The 21,410-nt window shown below is 27.8% G+C and overlaps 2 protein-coding genes across 2 annotated transcripts in view; one reads left to right on the forward strand and one right to left on the reverse strand.

Moving 5' to 3' along the window:
• The window catches only part of LOC141345385 (serine/threonine-protein kinase PAK 1-like), an 18,082-nt gene extending 15,056 nt beyond the window's left edge, over positions 1–3,026 (forward strand). Inside the window, exon 5 of the mRNA XM_073850239.1 lies at positions 2,944–3,026. Within this exon, the coding sequence (XP_073706340.1) occupies positions 2,944–3,026 (83 nt within the window). The remainder of the gene's footprint in view (positions 1–2,943) is intronic.
• A 1,143-nt stretch (positions 3,027–4,169) lies between these two features.
• gdpd4a (glycerophosphodiester phosphodiesterase domain containing 4a) overlaps positions 4,170–21,410 on the reverse strand; it is a 37,286-nt gene continuing 20,045 nt past the window's right edge. Inside the window, exons 3-11 of the mRNA XM_073850240.1 lie at positions 20,369–20,467; positions 18,961–19,208; positions 15,859–15,962; positions 13,143–13,236; positions 13,004–13,063; positions 11,002–11,100; positions 10,824–10,917; positions 5,013–5,158; positions 4,170–4,752 (exon numbers count right to left, since the gene is read on the reverse strand). Of these exons, the coding sequence (XP_073706341.1) occupies positions 4,666–4,752; positions 5,013–5,158; positions 10,824–10,917; positions 11,002–11,100; positions 13,004–13,063; positions 13,143–13,236; positions 15,859–15,962; positions 18,961–19,208; positions 20,369–20,467 (1,031 nt within the window). The 3' untranslated portion in view covers positions 4,170–4,665. The remainder of the gene's footprint in view (positions 4,753–5,012; positions 5,159–10,823; positions 10,918–11,001; positions 11,101–13,003; positions 13,064–13,142; positions 13,237–15,858; positions 15,963–18,960; positions 19,209–20,368; positions 20,468–21,410) is intronic.

Here is a 21,410-nt window from a genome sequence, read left to right on the forward strand (position 1 = left end):
AATTGATTTCTTCATATTTGTTCCACTATTACTGTATATTAAAAGATCTAAACTGCTGTAAAAGCCACAAAAATGACGTGTATTTGATCCCAGCTTTCCTCTATTGCAAAAACTTTACTGCTTTCCTATTTTACTTGCATAGAAAACTAGTTTTTACTTCATGTTGTAAATCTAGGCCACCACGTGTCCAGGAAAATATTCACCTGGTTGAACCAATAACCTACTTCTGTCACTTTCCAAGTGATAAGTTGGTCAAACACAAAGCAAAGTGAGGTGTTTGCTAATTGTGTGAGCCAGATTAACCCAGTTTCAATGCATACCTGACACCCATTTATAATTGTGAACGGGGTCAGAGGTTGTTATATCACAAATAATTACAATAGGGTCAGTAGCTTTCATTAAAACGGCAAGCAAATTGTTGCTTTTGCTCCATTATTGCAATCTATTGGATTGTCTTGAAACTGAAAGGAGAAAATGCAAGTTTTGTGTAATGAAAAGGCATAAATAGGGTTTTTCTGAGCACACTTTCTGCTCATCAAAAATACAGAAAAAGTCATATTGTGAAATATTATTACAATGCTAAAAAAATGTTTTTCTATATTAAAATACATTAAATTTTTATTTTATTTTATTACTTTATTTTATATTATTTTATTGTATTATTAATTTTATTATTATTATTATTAGTAGTAGTAGTAGTAGTAGTAGTATTAGTATTATTATTTAATTACTTTTTTAATTTAATTTAATTTAATTTAATTTAATTTAATTTAATTTAATTTAATTTAATTTTATTTTATTTTATTTAATTTTATTTTTCAGGAATATTCCATAATTGTTTTAAAGCAAAAATGTAAAGCTTTTAAAAATATATATTTTATTACTTTTTTATTATCTAGTTTTACTTATTTTAGTACTTCCATTTGAATGTGGCAACTAGCTAAAATAAAATAAATTTCAGTATGTTTTTTATATATATTTTATCTCAGTTAATGTTTACCTACTGCATATTTATTTTATTTTATTTAAGGAATATTCCAGAATAGAAAAGCAGAAATGTAAAGCTCTTTCTATGTACAGTAAAATGTAATCGTTTTTATTCATTTTTATTCATTAGTTTTACTTTATCTAGTTATTTAGTACTTTAATTTAAACTTGGTAACTAGCTAAAATAAAATAAGTTTATTTTATTTCATATTTTATTTTATTTATTTTATTTTTCAGGAATATTCCATAATTGTTTAAAAGCAGATATGTAAAGCTTTTTCTATGTAAAAAAGTAATAGTTTTTTTTTATATAATTATGTTTTATTTATTACTTTAAATGTATCTAGTTTTAGTTATTTTAGTACTTCAATTTAAATGTAGCAACTAGGTCAAATAAAATAAGTCTCAGTATGTTTTTTTATATTTTTTCTCAGTTTTTCTCATGTTTATTTATTGCACATTTTATTTTATTTTATATTATTACTTTATTTTATTTTATGTTATTTAAGGAATATTTAAGGTGTTTATTTTATTTAATTGTCAATTTTTTATATTATTTTATTTCATATTATATTTTGTTATTTGGTTATTTTTTTCTTTTATTATTTTTTAAAATTTATTTTATTGTTTTTTTTTATTTCATTGTATGCATGTATATACAGTATATATATATATATATATATATATATATATATATATATATATATATATATATATATATATTAGTTTTATATATATTAGTTTTTTTTTATTTAGTTTTTTTTGGTCTATTTTTTTTTTCTTTAATGAATATTCCAGAATTATTTAAAAGCAGAAATGTAAAGCTTTTTTCAATGTACAGTGAAATGTAATATTTTTAAATACATGTTTTATTTATTAGTTTTATTTAATCTAGTTTTAGTTATTTTAGTACTTCAATTTAAACTTGGCAACTAGCTAAAGTAAAATAAGTTTCAGGACGTTTTTTTTATTTTTAATGTTTATTTTTTGCATATTTTATTTTAAGTAATATTTAAGGTGTTTATTTTTTTCATTATATATTTTTTCTTTTCTTTTATTAATTTCTTTTATTTAATTTCATATAATATTTTGTTATTTGGTTATTTTTTTTCTTTTCTTTTATTACTTTATTCTATTTTATTTTATTGTTTTTTTACTTATTTCATCGTATGCATGTATATACAGGTATATATATATATATATATATATATATATATATATATATATATATATATATATATTTTTTTTTTTTTTTTTTTTTTTTTGGTCTATTTTTTTTCCTTTAATGAATATTCCAGAATTATTTAAAAGCAGAAATGTAAAGCTTTTTTCAATGTACAGTAAAATGTAATATTTTTAAATACACGTTTTATTTATTAGTTTTATTTAATCTAGTTTTAGTCATTTTAGTACTTCAATTTAAACTTTGCAACTAGCTAAAATAAAATACGTTTCGGGACGTTTTTTTTTTTTTTATCTCAATTAATGTTTATTTATTGCATATTTTATTTCATTTTATTGTATTTAAGTAATATTTAAGGTGTTTGTTTTATTTATTTTATTTTCATTGTATATTTTTCATCTTCTTTTATTAATTTCTTTAATTTTATAATATATTTTGTTATTGGGTTATTTTTTTCTTTTCTTTTATTACTTTATTATATCTTTTTTTTTTTCAATTTTATTATTTTTTGATTTCTTTAATGAATGTTCACACAGCACATGTGCTGAAAAATACATGACAGACAGCGTCAAGTCATCAAAGCAGTTTCATACAGGCTGCAAATAGACGGCACGTTCCCTCGTCTTCATCCTTGCTTCCTAGGGAGCTTCCCACGACTCACGCGGTCAAGACGAGAGCCCTAACAGGATTCGTGTTCAGCTAATCATCTTAACCTGAGAGCAGTGACTCATCCAGGAGCCATTAGCATCACATCTCTATTTATACTCCCCCAGGCTGCAGCAGACCTTTGTCCAGAGGAAATGACCTGCTCAATGAGCGGCCCATTGACGGTTTGATGATGTACTTGAAGCGCTAGATCACAGAAATCCGCTAATGTCACAGACGCAAGCTGATAGCAGAGAATGTTCTGTGAGTTCAGGATCAGGACTTTGTGTGCCGTCAACATTAGCTCTGCTCTACATAGGCAAACATTTATTTTTAAGGAAGCATCATAATGTTGAATGAAAACTCATAATTGAGTGATCTGAAAGACAGGCAGCGACTAAATGTATGTGAAGTGCACAAGGGATTCGACAATAGATTCCATATCAATTTTAGTATTATTGATATACATACTGTTATAGTTTTTGTTAGTATTTTGAATTACATTTTCTATTGTTTTCTCATTAATTTTAGCTTAGACTGTTGTTTTGTTTGTTTGTTTGTTTGAGAAATTTTGCCTTGGTAAGTAGCTGAAAATATTTTTATTTGATCACTTTATCTTATTTTATGCTGTTTTTTTATATTATATTTTATTTAATTGTATATGTTTTTTATTTTTTTATTTTTTTTTGCGTTATTCTATTTCATATTATATTATATTATTTATTTATTTTTATTTATTTTATTAATTTATTCTATTTTATTTCATTGTATTTTTATTATTTTATTACTTTATTTCATTTAATTTTATATTATATTTTTTTATTTTTTTTATTTTTTTTTTACTTTATTGTTTTATATTATTGTATATTTTTATTTTATTTGATTGCATTTTTTTATTTTATTTTTTTATTTTATGACTATTTTATTTAATTCCATATTATATTTTACATTTTTTATTTTAATTGATTTTATTTGATTTTCTTACTTTATTATATTTCATTTTATTGTATATTTTTATTTTATTTCATTTCATTGCATTTTGTATTTTATTTTACTTTCTTTTATTCCATATATTTATATTATATTTTGTTATTTTTATTTTTATTTATTCTAAATTTATTTTATTACTTTATTCTATTTTATTTTATTGTACATTTTTATTTTATTTTACTTCTTTGTATATTTTTAAATTTTATTTTATTATTTTATTTTAATTTTTTCCATGTTATATTTTATTTTGTTATTATGTTATTCAATTTTTTTATTATTACTTTTTTCAATCTTATTTTATATTTATTTATTTTATTTTATTTTATAAATATTTCAAAATTGTTTAAAAGCAGAAATGTAAAGCTAGTTTTTATAATTAATTTTTGTTTATTACTTTTAGTTCATCTAGTTTTAGTTATTTTAGTACTTAAATTTAAACTTGGCAACCAGCTAAAATAATATAAGTTTCAGTGCAAATGCATTGCACAAACAAATTCTAGACAACAGCCAATTTTTATAGTTTGTTTTTAACTATTTTTATTGAATGGCAGAATCAAACTAATTAAATATAAATGTTTAGAATGGGCAAAATCATGTCTCAAAACAACATTTTCTGGATTTTTTTTTCTCAAGAATTATTATCATTAAAGTGCTTCTTACTTCAACATTTATGCATTTGGTAGATGCTTTTATTCAAAGCAACTTATGTTGCATGCATGCATTTACTGAGAATCAAACCCACTGGTGTTGCAAGCACCATTCCCTACTGTTTGAGCTACAGGAATGCCTTTACTGCGACTATAAGACATAAAATATGCATTTTTCAGTACTTTAAAATGCTTAGGAATGGGTGAAGCCGCTCACCTGATCGTGACATCCGTCTCCAATCCTTCTCCTCCTGCTTCTACAGCCTTCTCAAAAGACATCTGGGTATTTTCTGGTGCAAGCTGTTCAAAAAGAAATCCTTCATCAAACCCTTGGACAACCATTTTGAGTCCTAACCTCTGTGATTGTATTTAAATGTTTCATATTTTCATTAAAGGTCAGAAACGAAACACAAAACTCTTAGAATCAGAATGAAACTACGTTCGGTTTAGTTTTGAAAGTGCAGACAGACATTGATTTTAAAGGGCACGCATAAGCCCACATAAAACCCATGTGTGTTCATAAAACATTGCACAAATATCATAAGGTAAAAATAGCAGACCATGGGAGCTCCTCTGTGCCCGATGAGGGTGGGCGCCGGCCCCAGTGTGCCCTCCTCTTTGATGCAAGGCGAATACATGCCTAACGGCACCAGATACAGGGCAAAGAGAACCGCCAGGAACAAGCTGAGGAGAGCCACCTGCCTCACTGAAACACAAACACACACAATACTCAATACACTGCTGCTCAAAAGTTTGGGATCAGTAAGATTTTAAATGCATTTTAAATACATTTCTAATGCTCATCAAGGCTGCATTTGTTTGATCAAAAATACAGAAAAAAAATTATATTGTAAAATATTATTACAATATAAAACAACGTCCTTCTATTTTAATATACATTAAAAATCTAATTTATTTCTGTGATCAAAGCTGAATTTTTCAGCATCATTAGACTAGTATTCAGTGTCACATGATCCTTTAGAAATCATTGTAATATACTTTACAATACTATATTACATTTTTTTTTGACATTTTATTTTGAATAAATGCTAAATTGATTCATTTTTATGTAAATAAGTTAACTGATTAATTAAAATGACCACCAGAAGTGTATCATTGGTATAAAAAAAAATATTATGTATAAAAAAAAGTTAAGAAAAATTCCTTTGAATCAATTTTTTTAACTAATTTTCTGCCAGGACATTATCTATTAATTTTACAGATATTTCTGTTAACTGTAAAACACAAAGCAATCTGGTGCAAAATTCAAAATAGAGGTAAAACATATTTATATAAAAAAGGAAATATGAAAAATTTCTTCATATTAATACAGTACATTTTTTCTTTTTTAAATATATATCCACATTTTGGCATATGTTTAGATTTGATGTTATTAAAAAGACCTCAGGTTTGTTTTATTGGAATATGATGCAAACATTTTTCCTTTCACCCAGTGTTTTTAACGAAACAAAAAACTATAGTATTAAGAATTGTTTAGCAGTAATTGAAATAAGGCTGAACTAAAGTAAATAATATATATATTACATAAAAATATTAATTTAAAAGTATTATATAAACATTAGTGGTGGGCCGTTATCGGCGTTAACGTGCTGCGTTAACGTGAAACTCTTATCGTGCGATAAAAAAAATATCGCCGTTAATCTATTCTCAAATTTGGGTTGGGAGCTGGGTCTAAACTACGCAAGCTATGATGACTTTCACCTTGATAGTTTAACGCGGATGTATACCGAAGACTGTAGAATATGGTCACGCGTTTAAGTCTCCTCCGCCAAAACACAGACGGGATCGCGTCGTCCTCCATTCATAAAAACCGAATCTACTATAGCGAAATGCCACGTAAATTCGTCGTTTTTTGGATTCATAAATCAAATGTTGGTCAGTCACTCAGATTTCAAATCAAATCGCGATATGGACTAGTGTATGTGAAAACTGAAATGCAAAAAGACCGTTTTAATATGAATCCGATATGTTCCGTTTGCCTAGCTGTATGTATGCATTGCGGAGACGCGCTTTTACTACACGCATACTGAAACACACGTGACGCTCCCGGTAATTTTTGGCATTTTCATCTCACATGAACAGATAAACTCAATCTCCCAAACTGCTGTGAGTGTCACTTTTACCGTTTCATTTGAGAAAACTAGCATCATATCATACTGTATGACACAGAAACTTCACGGCAACCTGTCAAAATAAAAGTACGGTGTAGCATGTAATGGGCTGGGTAGGTGTTGACGTTAAAAAAAACACACAATCTAATAGGGAGAAAAAATAATGTCATTGTTAGTTAGTTAGTAAACACAAGTACATCTAATTGAACATAATTTATTTTCATCAACAAATTATCATAGAACAGCTTTATGAGCTTTATGATCCATTCTCAAAGACTTTTAAGTCATTATTTGGGTAGCACACATATTCTGAATGCCTTCAGCAGAATTCAAATTAGCCATTTTAATCTAGATTAATCTAGATTAATTCCAAGATTTAATCTAGATTAATCTAGATTAAAAAAATTAATCTATGCCCACCCCTAATAAACATTCAAATAAAAATAAAATAATAAAATAAAAAGCTATTTTATTTTATATAATAATTATAATAATAATAATATTTTATATATATATATATATATATATATATATATATATATTTTTTTTTTTTTTTTTTTTTTTTTTTTTTGCCAGGACATTATCAAATATTTTTTACAGATTTTCCATTATCTGTAAAACACAAAGCAATCCAGTGCAAAAAATAAATAAATAAATAAATAAAAATTCCATATTAATACAGTACATTGTGCCCAATTTAAAAGATTTTTTGGAGCGTATATATAACTGAAGCTGTGCTTACACAACCATCATTTTCAATACTCTCAGGGTTTCAGGCCAAAATAGTGTCAACACATTCCCCATCAAAACCAAATCCACTACTCCCTCTCCATTGCCAATTACAAAGAAATCATCCCTGCCAATGCCACTACAATCATTTAGCAGCCTGAACAAACATGGGAATTACAAAAAGATAATCGCATGCTGACAGGCCCAATTAAGAACCGCAGCACCCGCTGGTCGGCCGTAATGAGAGCGAGAGCATGACGCATGTTTATGTCATCTCTACACTGGCACGGCTCATCTCAGAGAGAGAGAGAGAGAAAGACGATGCCGGGACAAAGGGCCGCTCTCTGGACAGAGGCAAGAGTCACACAGCTGCTGAGAGATGAGCCTCTGTCCAGCGGTTGTCTTTCTGCCTCGTTCGTCATGCCTTCATTAAGAGACGCAGACATGACTCAGCTGAACATCGGCCAGCGCAGGAGTGAAGAAGAACAGGAGCAATGCTTCTCAAGGACAAGCTGTGCATCACTGAGCGACTGGTTTTTATCACAGTCTAATAACACTGTGACAAGGACAGATGCAACAGCTGTGTGAACAGTCACTGATACCAACATAATAAGGATAGTACTTTTCAATCTGGCCATTTAATTATGCAGACATCATGGTTTTTGTTTACAAACCATGATCCAAGTTTAGTCCACATTTGGTGTGTCTTTAGCTTTGATGTCATTAAAAAGACCTCTGATGTGTTTTATGGGAATATCATGCATAAAATGTTCTTTTACAAAAGCTACAGTATTAAGAATTGTTTACTAGTAATTTAAATAAAGCTGAAGTAAAAATAAATAATTACAAAAATGAATATTATATAAAAATATTAATTTTAAATTATTATATAAATATTAAAAATAAAATAAAATAAAAAATAAAATAAAATAAAATAAAATAAAATCTATAGACAAACATTAGAAATGTGGCTTTGGCAACTTACTGAAATAAAATAAGTATAAGTTGAATTACTGAAATATATATATTATAAAATTATATTTATATAAATAAAATAAAATAAAAAAATAAATAAAATAAAAAACATTATTTTATAAAATATTATTTTATAAAACAAAATAAAACTATTAAGAATTGTCATTTTTTTGTTGTTGTTTAACTAAAAATGGGAAAAATAAATAAATAAATGCAAAATAAAATATTATATAAAACAAAATAAAAATCTAGACAATATTAGAAATGTGGCCTTGGAAACTTACTGAAATAAAATAAGTTTAAGTTGAATTTCTGAAATATATATATTATAAAATTATATTTATATAAATAAAAAAATAAAAAAAATAAAAACATTATTTTATAAAATATTATTTTATAAAACATAAAATAAAACTATTAAGAATTGTCATTTTTTTTGTTGTTGTTTAACTAAAAATGGAAAAAAATAAATAAATAAATACAAAATAAAATATTATATAAAACAAAATAAAAATCTAGACAATATTAGAAATGTGGCCTTGGAAACTTACTGAAATAAAATAAGTTTAAGTTGAATTACTGAAATTACAAAAATAACAACAACAAAAGAACTGGTGTGTTTTATTAAAATATCATGCATAAAATGTTCTTTTTACCCAGTGTTTTTAACTAAACAAAACTATAAGAATTGTCATTTTTTGTTGTTGTTTAAATAAAAATGGAAAAAATAAATACATAAATGAATAAATACAAAAATAAATATTATATAAAACTATTAATTTAAAATTACTATATTAAAAAAAAAAAAAAAAAAAAAAAAAAAAAAATTAAAACAAAATAAAAATCTAGACAGTATTAGAAATGTGGCCTTGGAAACTTACTGAAATAAAATAAGTTTAAGTTGAATTACTGAAATTACAAAAATAACAACAACAAAAGAACTGGTGTGTTTTATTAAAATATCATGCATAAAATGTTCTTTTTACCCAGTGTTTTTAACTAAACAAAACTATAAGAATTGTGATTTTTTTGTTGTTGTTTAAATAAAAATGGAAAAAATAAATACATAAATGAATAAATACAAAAATAAATATTATATAAAACTATTAATTTAAAATTACTATATAAATAAAATAAAAAAATTAAAAATAAAATTAAATTAAATTAAATTAAAACAAAATAAAAATCTAGACAGTATTAGAAATGTGGCCTTGGAAACTTACTGAAATAAAATAAGTTTAAGTTGAATTACTGAAATTACAACAACAACAACAAAAAAAGAACTGGTGTGTTTTATTAAAATATCATGCATAAAATGTTCTTTTTACCCAGTGTTTTTAACTAAACAAAACTATAAGAATTGTCATTTTTTGTTGTTGTTTAAATAAAAATGGAAAAAAGAAATACATAAATGAATAAATACAAAAATAAATATTATATAAAACTATTAATTTAAAATTACTATATAAATAAAAAAAAAATTAAAAATAAAATAAAATAAAATTAACACAAAATAAAAATCTAGACAGTTTTAGAAATGTGGCCTTGGAAACTTACTGAAATAAAATAAGTTCAAGTTGAATTACTGAAATTACAACGTTCGAAAAAAATATATAAATAAATATTAAAATATTATGCATAAAATGTTCTTTTTACCCAGTGTTTAAAAAAAAAAATATTAAGAATTGTCATTTTTTTGTTGTTGTTTATAAAAAAATATAAAAATAATTTATTCAAATATTTATTTAAACATTTTCAATTTATTAAAATCTAATTGAAAATATTAGCAAAAACTATAATAGTATAGCAATAAAAAAAAAAAACTAAAATTAAAACTATTTAACAATAAAATATAAATATATAAATATAAAATAAATGAAAAATAAAATAAAATAAAATAAAGCTAGATAAACATTAGAAAAATGGCCTTGGCAACTAAAATAGGACCCACAACCTTTTATGTTTATCTACTGATTATTTTTACTTAAAAATTAAATTAAATAGATTTAATATATTATTATAGTAATTATTATAAATTACTAAAATATATATAAAATGAAAAGCCAATTCAAAATATTAAATTAACAATACTACTAAATAATAATAAATAATAAAACTATGATTTTTAATCATATAAATTCTTTAATTCTTAATTTAATTCTTTAAATAAATTCTCCAAATGCCTGAAAATTTCTTGCAGCAGCTTTAAATACACAGATGGGGAAAATAAAGTTGTTTAAGCTGTCTATTTGTGTCTGACAATTAAATGCATGTGGCACAGTGCAATATTGGATGATTATAATGGGAGCAATTATTTTCATATTGATTTAGAAAGAACAAGCTTTTTTTAACTACATAATCACACTATAATCACAACCACTTGCTCCTGATGACAATAGGACCTGCAGATCCCATTTTCAAGCCCAGAAGTACGTTTCTTGCTGAAAACAACTAGATGTGTGCTGGCTGAACTAGGATATGACCAGAATCACAATGCGCTTTCATTTGTTGCCAGCAGTGAACAGAATCACGTACCTCTCTTGTTCATGCGAAAGAAGTGTAATGCTATTGGCCAGGACAGGAGTGTCATTAGTGAAACTCCGCCCACGTGAAGAAAGGGCGCTGTGACCTGCACGACAAAAATGGAAACACATAAATGCATTACAGGAAGTGTACTTGATGTAAAGCTGCTCAGAAAGCCGCAATGACTGACCTGAAAAGAAAGGAGCAACGTTGTCCATTCTTTGCTCCATAAGTCTGAGAGCACAGCTGTGGCACTGATGGAGAAGGTGAGAGTCACCAGGATGCCAATCTGTGCAAAATACATGCATTTTAGCATCACTTTGATATTACATTTTTTATTAACATTTTAAGTGCGTTTGTGTTTGCATGTTCTGTTTTTATATTAAGTCTAGTTAAAAGTAATGAGCCAAAGAAACATTGAAGAATATTTTACAAATATTTTAGACAAAAACTACGGTGAATGAATTACATTTTACTTTCAATAAAAGCTAGATTTTTTTATATATGCATAATAATAATAAAACATACTATATGTTCTTCTAGTTTTCTCTAGTACTTTTGTTGTGCATTATATTTATTTTTATTGTTTTCTATTTTAAAAAATTTGAAAGTTTATATTTATTTTTTATTTTAGTTTATTATATCAAGATGTTTATAAAGTAAAAATGAGAAAGTTATTTTTGAGTTAATGCTTTTTAGTAATTTTTGGTTTAAAAAAATATTAAAAACAAAACAACTTGTTAAATGGAATAAAAAAATTAATAAGTCAACTAGCTAAATTAAAATAAGTTTTATTTATTTATTATTTTATTTTATTTTAATTATTAATTTGTTTTAGTTTAGCATAATCCTGTAGTGTTGGTATTGAATAAAATTATTAAAAACAACATAGATTATTATATAGTTTTTATTCAATTTCATTTTTAGTTTTAGTTTTTTATTATATCAAGATGTTTATAAAGTATAAATAAGAAATGTTGTCAAGGAAACTGGCTGAATTAAAATAAGTTTATTTTTTATTTTAGTTATTATTTTATCTTATCTTATTTTTATTTAATTTATTATTTCTATTAACATTTATCGGTAATTTTAAAATAAAATTACATTTAAAAAAACTTGTAGTTTTTATTCATTTACATTTTTAGTTTTAGTTTTTTATTATATCAAGATGTTTATAACATAAATAATGAGAAATGTTGCCAAATCAACTTGCTAAATTAAAATAAGTTTTGTTTATTTATTTATTTATTTATTTATTTATCTTATCTTATTTGATTATATTATTTCTATTAACATTTATTGGTAATTTTGATTAATAAAATTCTGAACTTAAAATTAAATTTGACAAAAACTTGTCTATGTAGTTTTTATTCATTTTTAGTTATAGTTTTTTATTATATCAAGATGTTAAAATAAAATAAAATAAAAATGAGAAATGTTGCCAAGGCAGCTAGCTAAATTAAAATAAGTTCAGTTTTTTTGTATTATATTATTATATATTTATTTTATTTTATTTTATTTTATTTTAATTCAAGTTTATTAGTTTTTGTTTTTTTTTGCTGTTATAGTTAACCTTAAGCCTGCAGTGTTGGTATTGTTAAATAAAACAATCTATTAAAAACTATTTCAAAAAAGTTTGAATTTAAAATTAAATAAAAAAAAGTATCATGTCAACAAACTAAAATAAAATAAAATTAGTACTAAGTACTAAAATTACTAAAAACTAAACTGAAATAAACAAAAATACTAAATAGAAATTTAAAAAACAAACAAAACTAATAGAAACAACAAAAGCAAATGACAAAATTACTAAAATGAACATTCAATTAAAAAATACAAAATAATCCTAAAATAACAATTAAGTATTTTTGTCTTTAAAAAATTATTATAGCACAGCAAATTGTTTCTAAATGGCATTTTGGCTAATGTTTGAGCCTCAAACCACTAGGGAATAAAATACAATTTCTATTAATTACAACAGCCTACAAAATTACACTTAAAATGACATTTTTAGCTAAGCTCTATTCAAGATTCAAAAAATGTCATAAATAATTTAATTTTAGGTTTAACACAATCTGTGAAAGCTTTGATGAAGCTGTTTCTCTGGTAACGCAGATATGGAAGGAATACAAATGTGTGAGACGAGGCGTCAACAGAAGGATGAATGATGAAGAGACGGTTTCTTTACTCACCTTGTGGCTCCAGTGGAGGTAAAGCCTCTGTCCTTCAGAGAGAAGGCACACCGCTAGGACCTGTACAACATCAACACCACAACATTACCATCAGGAGAAGCTGAAACTGCAATGCTGTGCTGCTGTTCAGTGTTCTCACCAGCAGGAGGGCGATGTAAGTGAAGAGAGCCGCAGCCACCACCAACAAAACCACCGACCACGGGAACCAGAAGCCCAGGTTCCCAAAGTTAAACCTGCAAAAATAAAAAACAGATAATAGATTTTTAGGTTTTTTTTGTTTGGGAATATCAAAATCAATTAATCCATTCAACATGGACTGGAGCTTTTTGTTTCGGAACATTTTTGAATATTTAATTTGAAACATGGGTTTGTTTAATGCATGCTTTTAATGCAACACAAGGTTAGATGTAACCATCTGCCAAAATGTTCCGTAAAATGTAAATGTTTTTGAACTGTGTGTTGAATTTATTCATACCATTATATATAATGTCATTAATATCAAACTATAAAATGTGACAGCATTTTTTGTTTTTAAAAACGGTTATTAGTGCAGGAACAAATGACATGATGATACGAATATTTTAGACAAAAAGTACAGTGACTGCATGACTTTTTTTTAAATAAAGCAACTGTTTTATATAACTCACTTAAATATAATGGAGATGAATAGGGACATGCAAACTCTGACAAAATAAAAAATCAAAATAAAACGTATGCTGTTTATCTATATAAGTTTATCACTTAAATAATTGACAAGCCTTAAAAACACTAATTGAAAAATAAAAAAAATAAAAAAAAATATATATAGATAGATAGATAGACCAAAACTACAGTGAATGCATATGGAAGCCCGTTTCCGCAACTGAATAAAAAAAATAAAAGAAATGATAATTGTAACTTTTTATCTCACAATTCTGACATTTTTTCTTGCAATTGTGTGATAAAATTTTAGAATTGCAAGTTTGTTTGAGAAATGCGTGATATAAACTCACAATTACAAGTTATAAAGTCAGAATTGTGATATAAACTCGCAATTCTGAGAAATAAAATCAGAATTGTGAGAAATAAACTCCAAATTGCGAGTTATAAAGTCAGAATTGTGATATAAACTCGCAATTCTGAGAAATAAAGTCACAATTGTGCAATATAAACTCGCAATTATGAGTTATAAAGTCAGAATTGTGATATAAACTCGCAATTCTGAGAAATAAAGTCACAATTGTGAGAAATAAACTCCAAATTGCGAGTTATAAAGTCAGAATTGTGATATAAACTCGCAATTCTGAGAAATAAAGTCACAATTGTGCAATATAAACTCGCAATTATGAGTTATAAAGTCAGAATTGTGATATAAACTCGCAATTCTGAGAAATAAAGTCACAATTGTGAGAAATAAACTCCAAATTGCGAGTTATAAAGTCAGAACTGTGATATAAACTCGCAATTCTGAGAAATAAAATCAGAATTGTGAGAAATAAACTCCAAATTGCGAGTTATAAAGTCAGAATTGTGATATAAACTCGCAATTCTGAGAAATAAAGTCACAATTGTGCAATATAAACTCGCAATTATGAGTTATAAAGTCAGAATTGTGATATAAACTCGCAATTCTGAGAAATAAAGTCACAATTGTGAGAAATAAACTCCAAATTGCGAGTTATAAAGTCAGAACTGTGATATAAACTCGCAATTCTGAGAAATAAAGTCACAATTGTGAGAAATAAACTCCAAATTGCGAGTTATAAAGTCAGAATTGTGATATAAACTCGCAATTCTGAGAAATAAAGTCACAATTGTGCAATATAAACTCGCAATTATGAGTTATAAAGTCAGAATTGTGATATAAACTCGCAATTCTGAGAAATAAAGTCACAATTGTGAGAAATAAACTCCAAATTGCGAGTTATAAAGTCAGAACTGTGATATAAACTCGCAATTCTGAGAAATAAAATCAGAATTGTGAGAAATAAACTCCAAATTGCGAGTTATAAAGTCATAATTCTGATATAAACTCGCAATTCTGAGAAATGAAGACACAATTGCGCAATATACACTCACAATTGCGAGTTATAAAGTCACAATTTTGAGACAAACTCAATTCGGAGAAATAAAGTCGCAATTCTGAGAAATGTATATATACTCATAAAAGATATATACTCACAATTCTACCTTTTTTCTCGCAACTGCATGATGAATTTTTAGAAATGTAGAAATCTGAATTGTTTCTTCGAATTGTGATATAAATTTGTAATTGTGAGTTATAGTCATAATCGCAAGACAAACTCTCAATTCTGAGAAATAAAGTTAAAATTGGGAGATATAAACTTACAATCCTGACTTTTCTTCAAAGAAACGGCAAGTTTATATTTCACAATTCTTACTTTAAAAGACGCAATCGAGTTTATATCTCACAATTCTAAAATTGCAAGAAAAATGTCAGAATTGCGAGATACAAACTATTTTTCTTTTATGCCAAAAATTATTAGGATATGAAGTAAAGATCATGTTCCATGAAGATATTTTGTACATTTCCTACCGTAAATATATCAAAACTTAATTTTTGATTAGTAATATGCTTTGCTAAGAACTTAATTTAGACAACTTCAAAGGTGATTTTTTTTGCATCCTCAGATTCCAGATTTTCAAATAGTTGCATCTCCTATCCTAACAAATACATCAATAAATAGCTTATTTACTCAGCTTTCAGCTGATATATAAGTCTTCATTTAAAAAAAAACTGACCCTTATGGCTGGTTTCGTGGCCTAGGGTCACATATCAAAATTAAGTAATGTAATAAAGTGGCATGAATGACACATCAGTTTAATCATCTGTCTGTCCATCACTAGACACTCACCAGTCAAAGTCATTGTAGTCATTCTGCGCCTCGCTCCAGAAGTACAGGAATATCAGGGTCAGGATGAACGTTACGATGAGGAGAGCAAAACTACCGCACTCCAACTGCAAAACAGAGCCATCATGAGCCGTGAGAACACCCACACCGCACCGCAATTACAGCGTGAAAATACAAGAGGAGGATGAAACAGAGGCGACACATGAGGCTAATACTAACTTTGCAATTCAAATAGTTGATTTGGAGCCGTCCAGGACGGCCTCAGCATGCAGCATCACACAGTGAGTCATCAGGCCGCTTTGAAATGACTCAATGAATGATGCTTTCTGAGTCACACTCAGATTAGTCGCTTCTGTGTGCGACTCCAAGGGGAGCTTGTTTATCGGCACTGAAAACAGCTCGATTTAGAAAGCAGCCCATCAGCAGATGAAGAGCTGCGCTCGCCGTGTTAAAGAAAACTCATCAGCACATACAGGAAAAGTGCTCTGATAAGTGCTTTCTATTGAGCAGCATATAAATGGCTTCTGCAGATCTTCTGGTTATGGGGAAAATATTCACAGATTTAGACGAAACAAGCACTTTAAGAGAGAACAATATGTTGGTACTTTATATATGTGGTGCACATATGGGTTTATTATATCTTGATGCAATGGTAATATATCAACATCGAATTAACATTACAGTTAGTTAGTTAAGTTTTGAGAGTTTTCAAGCTAGCCAAGGTTTGTTTCCCAGGGAATGCATGAAATTATTAAATGCATGCTTTGAATGGAATGAAAGTTGCTTTAGATAAAAGCATTTGCTAAAAAGCATAAATACAAAATGTGACCCTGGACCATAAAACCAGTCTTAAGTCGCTGGGGTATATTTGTATCAATAGCCAAGAATACATTGTATGGGTCAAAATTATTGATTTTTCTTTTATGTCAAAAATCATTAGGAAATTAAGTAAAGATCATGTTACATTAAGATTTTTTGTAAAATTCCTACTGTAAACCTATCAAAATGTAATTTTTGATTAGTAATATGCATTGTTAAGAACTTAATTTGGACAACTTTAAAGGTGATTTTCTCAGTATTTTGATTTTTTTGCACCCTTAGATTCCAGATTTTCAAATAGATGTATCTCGGCCAAATATTGTCCTATCCTAACAAACTATACATCAATAGAAAGCTTATTTATTGAGCTTTCATGTGATGTATATGTCTCAGTTTTGTAAAATTTAACCTTATGACTGGTTTTGTGGTCCAGGGTCACAAATGTCTTTGAACTATGTAGTGACTTTTTTTGCTAACTTAAAAAAAAAAGTAAAAAACCACAAAATCCAATCAAAATGTTTTTGACTAAAAGATTTTTTGTAATATTTAATTTTTATTTCAGCTTCTTTTTTAATTAGCGTTTTAATTAAGTTTTAGTTTACAATATGAACCCTTATGAATGCAGTGGTAATCTTAAGATTTTATTTTATTTATAACCTTTGTAGATGGTCTAAAGCAAAAGAGTAGTAAAACTCTGAAAATCTTTTAGAGCTCATAATTACTTTTTGAAAAACCAACATATTACATATTAATGAATAAATCAGTATATATAAAAAAAATCATTTACATGTGTCAGGTTTGTGATTTTTTTTATTCATGTAAGCAACAGCTTCTAAATTTAAAACATCCTCAAGATTTTCTGTGTATAATTTGGGTATTTTACTGTCATTTTATTAGAAGCAGGCCAATTTTATATAATATTTATGTTTAATTTCAGCTTAATTTTAAGTAAAAAGGTTTTTAAACAACTGAAATATATTATTAAGCCACAGAGAAACACACAATTAAAAGAAAATGTAAACCAATTACAGTGAATGCATGACCTTTTTTTAAATACTATATTGAAATAAAATTGAAAATAATTAGACATGCAAATATTTGGACAACATTTATAATATATATATATATATATTTTTATAAAAATATTAAAAAAAAACAGTGTTTTTGAATGTTTAATTATGCCTTATATATCAAAATCAAGTAATGTAAATATATAACTAATTAGTCACAGGAGCTCACAACATTTTTTTTTTAAATTTGAAAATATTGAAAAAATATTTCACTACAGTGAATGCAAGAAATTTAACTTCAGACTCAATTACATTACAATTTCCAAAAAGGTTTTTAATAACAGTGCAATATACACTACTGGTCAAAAGTTTGGGGTCAGTAAGAGTTGTAATGTTTTTAAAGAAAGTCTCTTATGCTCATCAGTGCTGCATTTAATCAATCAAAAATATAGAAAAAAAACTGTAATATTGCGAAATGTTATTACAATATAAAATAATGGTTTCTATTGTATTATACTTTAAAATGCAATTTATTCCTGTGATGCAAAGCTGAATTTTCATCAGCCATTACTTCAGTCTTAAGTGTCACATGATCCTTCAGAAATCATTCTAATATACTGACTTATTATTAGAATGATCTATATTGGATCTATATTTGATTATATATTGCAACAGTATTTATTTAGAAATTGTGATATTTTTTCAGGATTCTTTGATGAATAAAAAGCTCAAAAGAACAGCATTTATTCAAAATATAAAATTTTCTAACAATGTAAGTATTTGCTATCACTTTTTATCAATCACCCTTGGTGAATAAAAGTATTAATTTCTTTCAAAAACAAAAAAAAGAAGAAAAATTTACTGACCCCAAGCTTTTGACCGGTAGCGTACATATTTTTATATTTGTATGCTCTAAGCATAAAAATAGGTAAGACACAAAAATATAATAAAAAAATATTTTGACTGATTTTTTTTTATTGATACTGTTTATTATTTTTTAAAATGCTAGATTTTTGCCTCTGTCTGCCTTCTACTAAATTCATTCCAATGCATATTAGAATTTCTAGAACTGCAACCAAAATAAAGAATTTTATAAAGCAGAATTATGTTGTGAATTATAGAGCAGAATTATGCTGTGCATATTTTTAAGCAATGCTGTGCTATGATGCCTAAACATGCTGTCTATGTAGACAGTTTACTATGTTTTGGAACAAACCACTACAGCTGCATTTAGTTCAGAGTGATTTCAAGCACCATAATAAATCATATTTCTCACCCGACTACAGCAGCATTCCCCCGGCTGGGCTTTGGCGCGCTGGTAGCGTCTCCATTGGCAGCCGTAGAGGCCGGCCAGACAGGAGACAAACGGCTGGTGCTCATAGCGCTGCAGCAGCTGCCGCCGCACCACCTTTAACTTCCCCAGCTTCAGTCTGGACAGGCTCACCGGAGAGCTCCCATAGATCAGCCGCTCCCCTGCATGGAGCAGCCTGGAGCAGACGGATGGACGGGAACTGGAGGAGGTAGATCAGGATCGGAGGTGGAGGAGATCTGCCAGAGACAAAGAGAAAGAGGTTGAGTTAATGCCTGCTGGGGAAGAGTCCTTCTTTTATTATACTGAACTCTATCAGAGTGACATATCAAGCTACAGCGAGAGAAAAATGATCAGTCTTAACAATTATTTGGGGAATTCCTCCAGTCACGGGTCACATCGACCGCATCGTGTTTCATGACAGAATGAGGTCTGTTTACAAAAGAACCTTCAACAAACAACGCCCGTGACACAAATAAACTTCAATCCCATAGGAACCTCCCATGGGCCCCCCAAATCACAGACGGAGACTGTTTACACACTAAAAACCTCAATCTAGAGATAAATGTGAGCTATTGCTGGAGCTATAATGTTATGGCAAACAAATCAGAAACAAAACAATGCTTCTCTTATTAAATTTATCAGATTTGAATAATAATGCATGTGTGCTTGTTGCATGTTTGCATGTACTTGTTGATCGATGTTATGCATCTCATAAACATGCAAATAAGCACTTTAATACAGGGTTTAGAGATGTACACTACTGTTCAAGAAGTTAACAATATTAATAATAATTAAGAAATTAAAATTACGCATTGAATTAATCAAAAGTGACAGTGAGGACATGTGTAATGTTATAAAACATTTCCATTTTAAATAAATGCTGTTAACTTTCATCAAAAAAATCCTTTAAAAAAGGACATAAATATGAATCAGTGTTACTGTTTTCAAATTTGATAATATTAAGAAATGTTTCTTAAGCACCAAATCAACATATTAGAATTATTTCTGAAGGATTGTGTGACACTGAAGACTGCAGTAATGATGCTGAAACTTCAGCTTTTCATCACAGGAATAAATTACATTTTACAACATATTCACATAGAAAATGGTTCTTCTACATTTTAAAAATATATTATTTTTACTGTTTTTATTGTATTTTTAAAACAAATAAATACAGCCTTGGATAAGCTTAAGAAACTTTTTTTCCAAAAAGACAAAAATAATAGTACATGATGTCAAATCTTGACCAATATAACCAAGAACATACTATTTAAAGTAAAAAAAAAAACATATTGTAAACTCTAAATAATAAAGTTATTGAATCATTTCTACTGCATTTCTTGCTCAGAAGTGGCGCATTTGCTAGACTCACAGATACAGACCAGACTGTTTATCATCTTTGTCCCAGACTGTGTGGTCTGATAGAGGATCTGTGAGGGGAATTCTGCTGAGAAAACCGTCTGACCCATCACTGATCTCCAGACAGACACATCAGAGCTTCCCCTCACAAAGCAGCTAAACCGGTTAGCAGATATTAAAGCAGCAGATTAAAGTAAAAAGCAGGAGAGATGCTATCCAGAACACTCACTGCTTAAGTTCACCCAATACAAGTCTGAATCAGAACAGCATCTTGACCTTGTTTTCAAGTGACAACTCATCCTTTTAGAAAGCAGTGTACAGTTTGACCGGCCTCTCATTCATGAGCACACAGTGAAAGTGTCATGTGTTCACTTTAGGAGAGACAATCAATAATGTGAATGCCGTGTTTCGCTCCACTGGGATGTTGTGGCGGCTTCAGTGTACAAAACACGTCTGAGCATCTGTCTGCACTCAAGGTTTAATGATCAGCGGAGCAAGAGACATCCTTGAGGTCTCAGGCTTGTGTTGTAGTTTGATGTGGACGGCTCTAATGAGAATACCTACACTTAAGCCCGCCCTGACCGGCTGTTGTCATGGCGACGGCTGTTCTTGAGTGACAGCATCCCATCAGAATGTGTAGCTGAGGCGGGAAGCATTGCATTAGCTCGTTTATTGCTTCACTCGACATCCTTAATGCAACTGTAAATCTTTTACCTGTCTGAAATTTGGCAGCATTGATCTATCAAATTAAAACGAGACATTTAATCAAGTTCGAAAGAAAAAAAGTTTAAGTTGAAAGATGAAATATTGCATGAGCATAACGTATTGCATAACAAAAATAAGGCTAATTACTTGTTGCATCACATCTGATTAAGGAATAAAATATCCCTAGTCATTCACTTTTATGCACGTCAGGCATAATTTCCTGAATTGTAAAATATGATGTTGTGAGATTCATAATACAGATGAGATAACAGAGGAAATTGAGATTTTCCATGGTGAAGCGCGCAACAAAACACACTGAATAAAAGCCGAAGATGTCAGACGCTGACTGA

This window comes from Garra rufa, chromosome 11, assembly GCF_049309525.1.
Source record: "Garra rufa chromosome 11, GarRuf1.0, whole genome shotgun sequence".
NCBI lineage: Eukaryota > Metazoa > Chordata > Actinopteri > Cypriniformes > Cyprinidae > Garra > Garra rufa.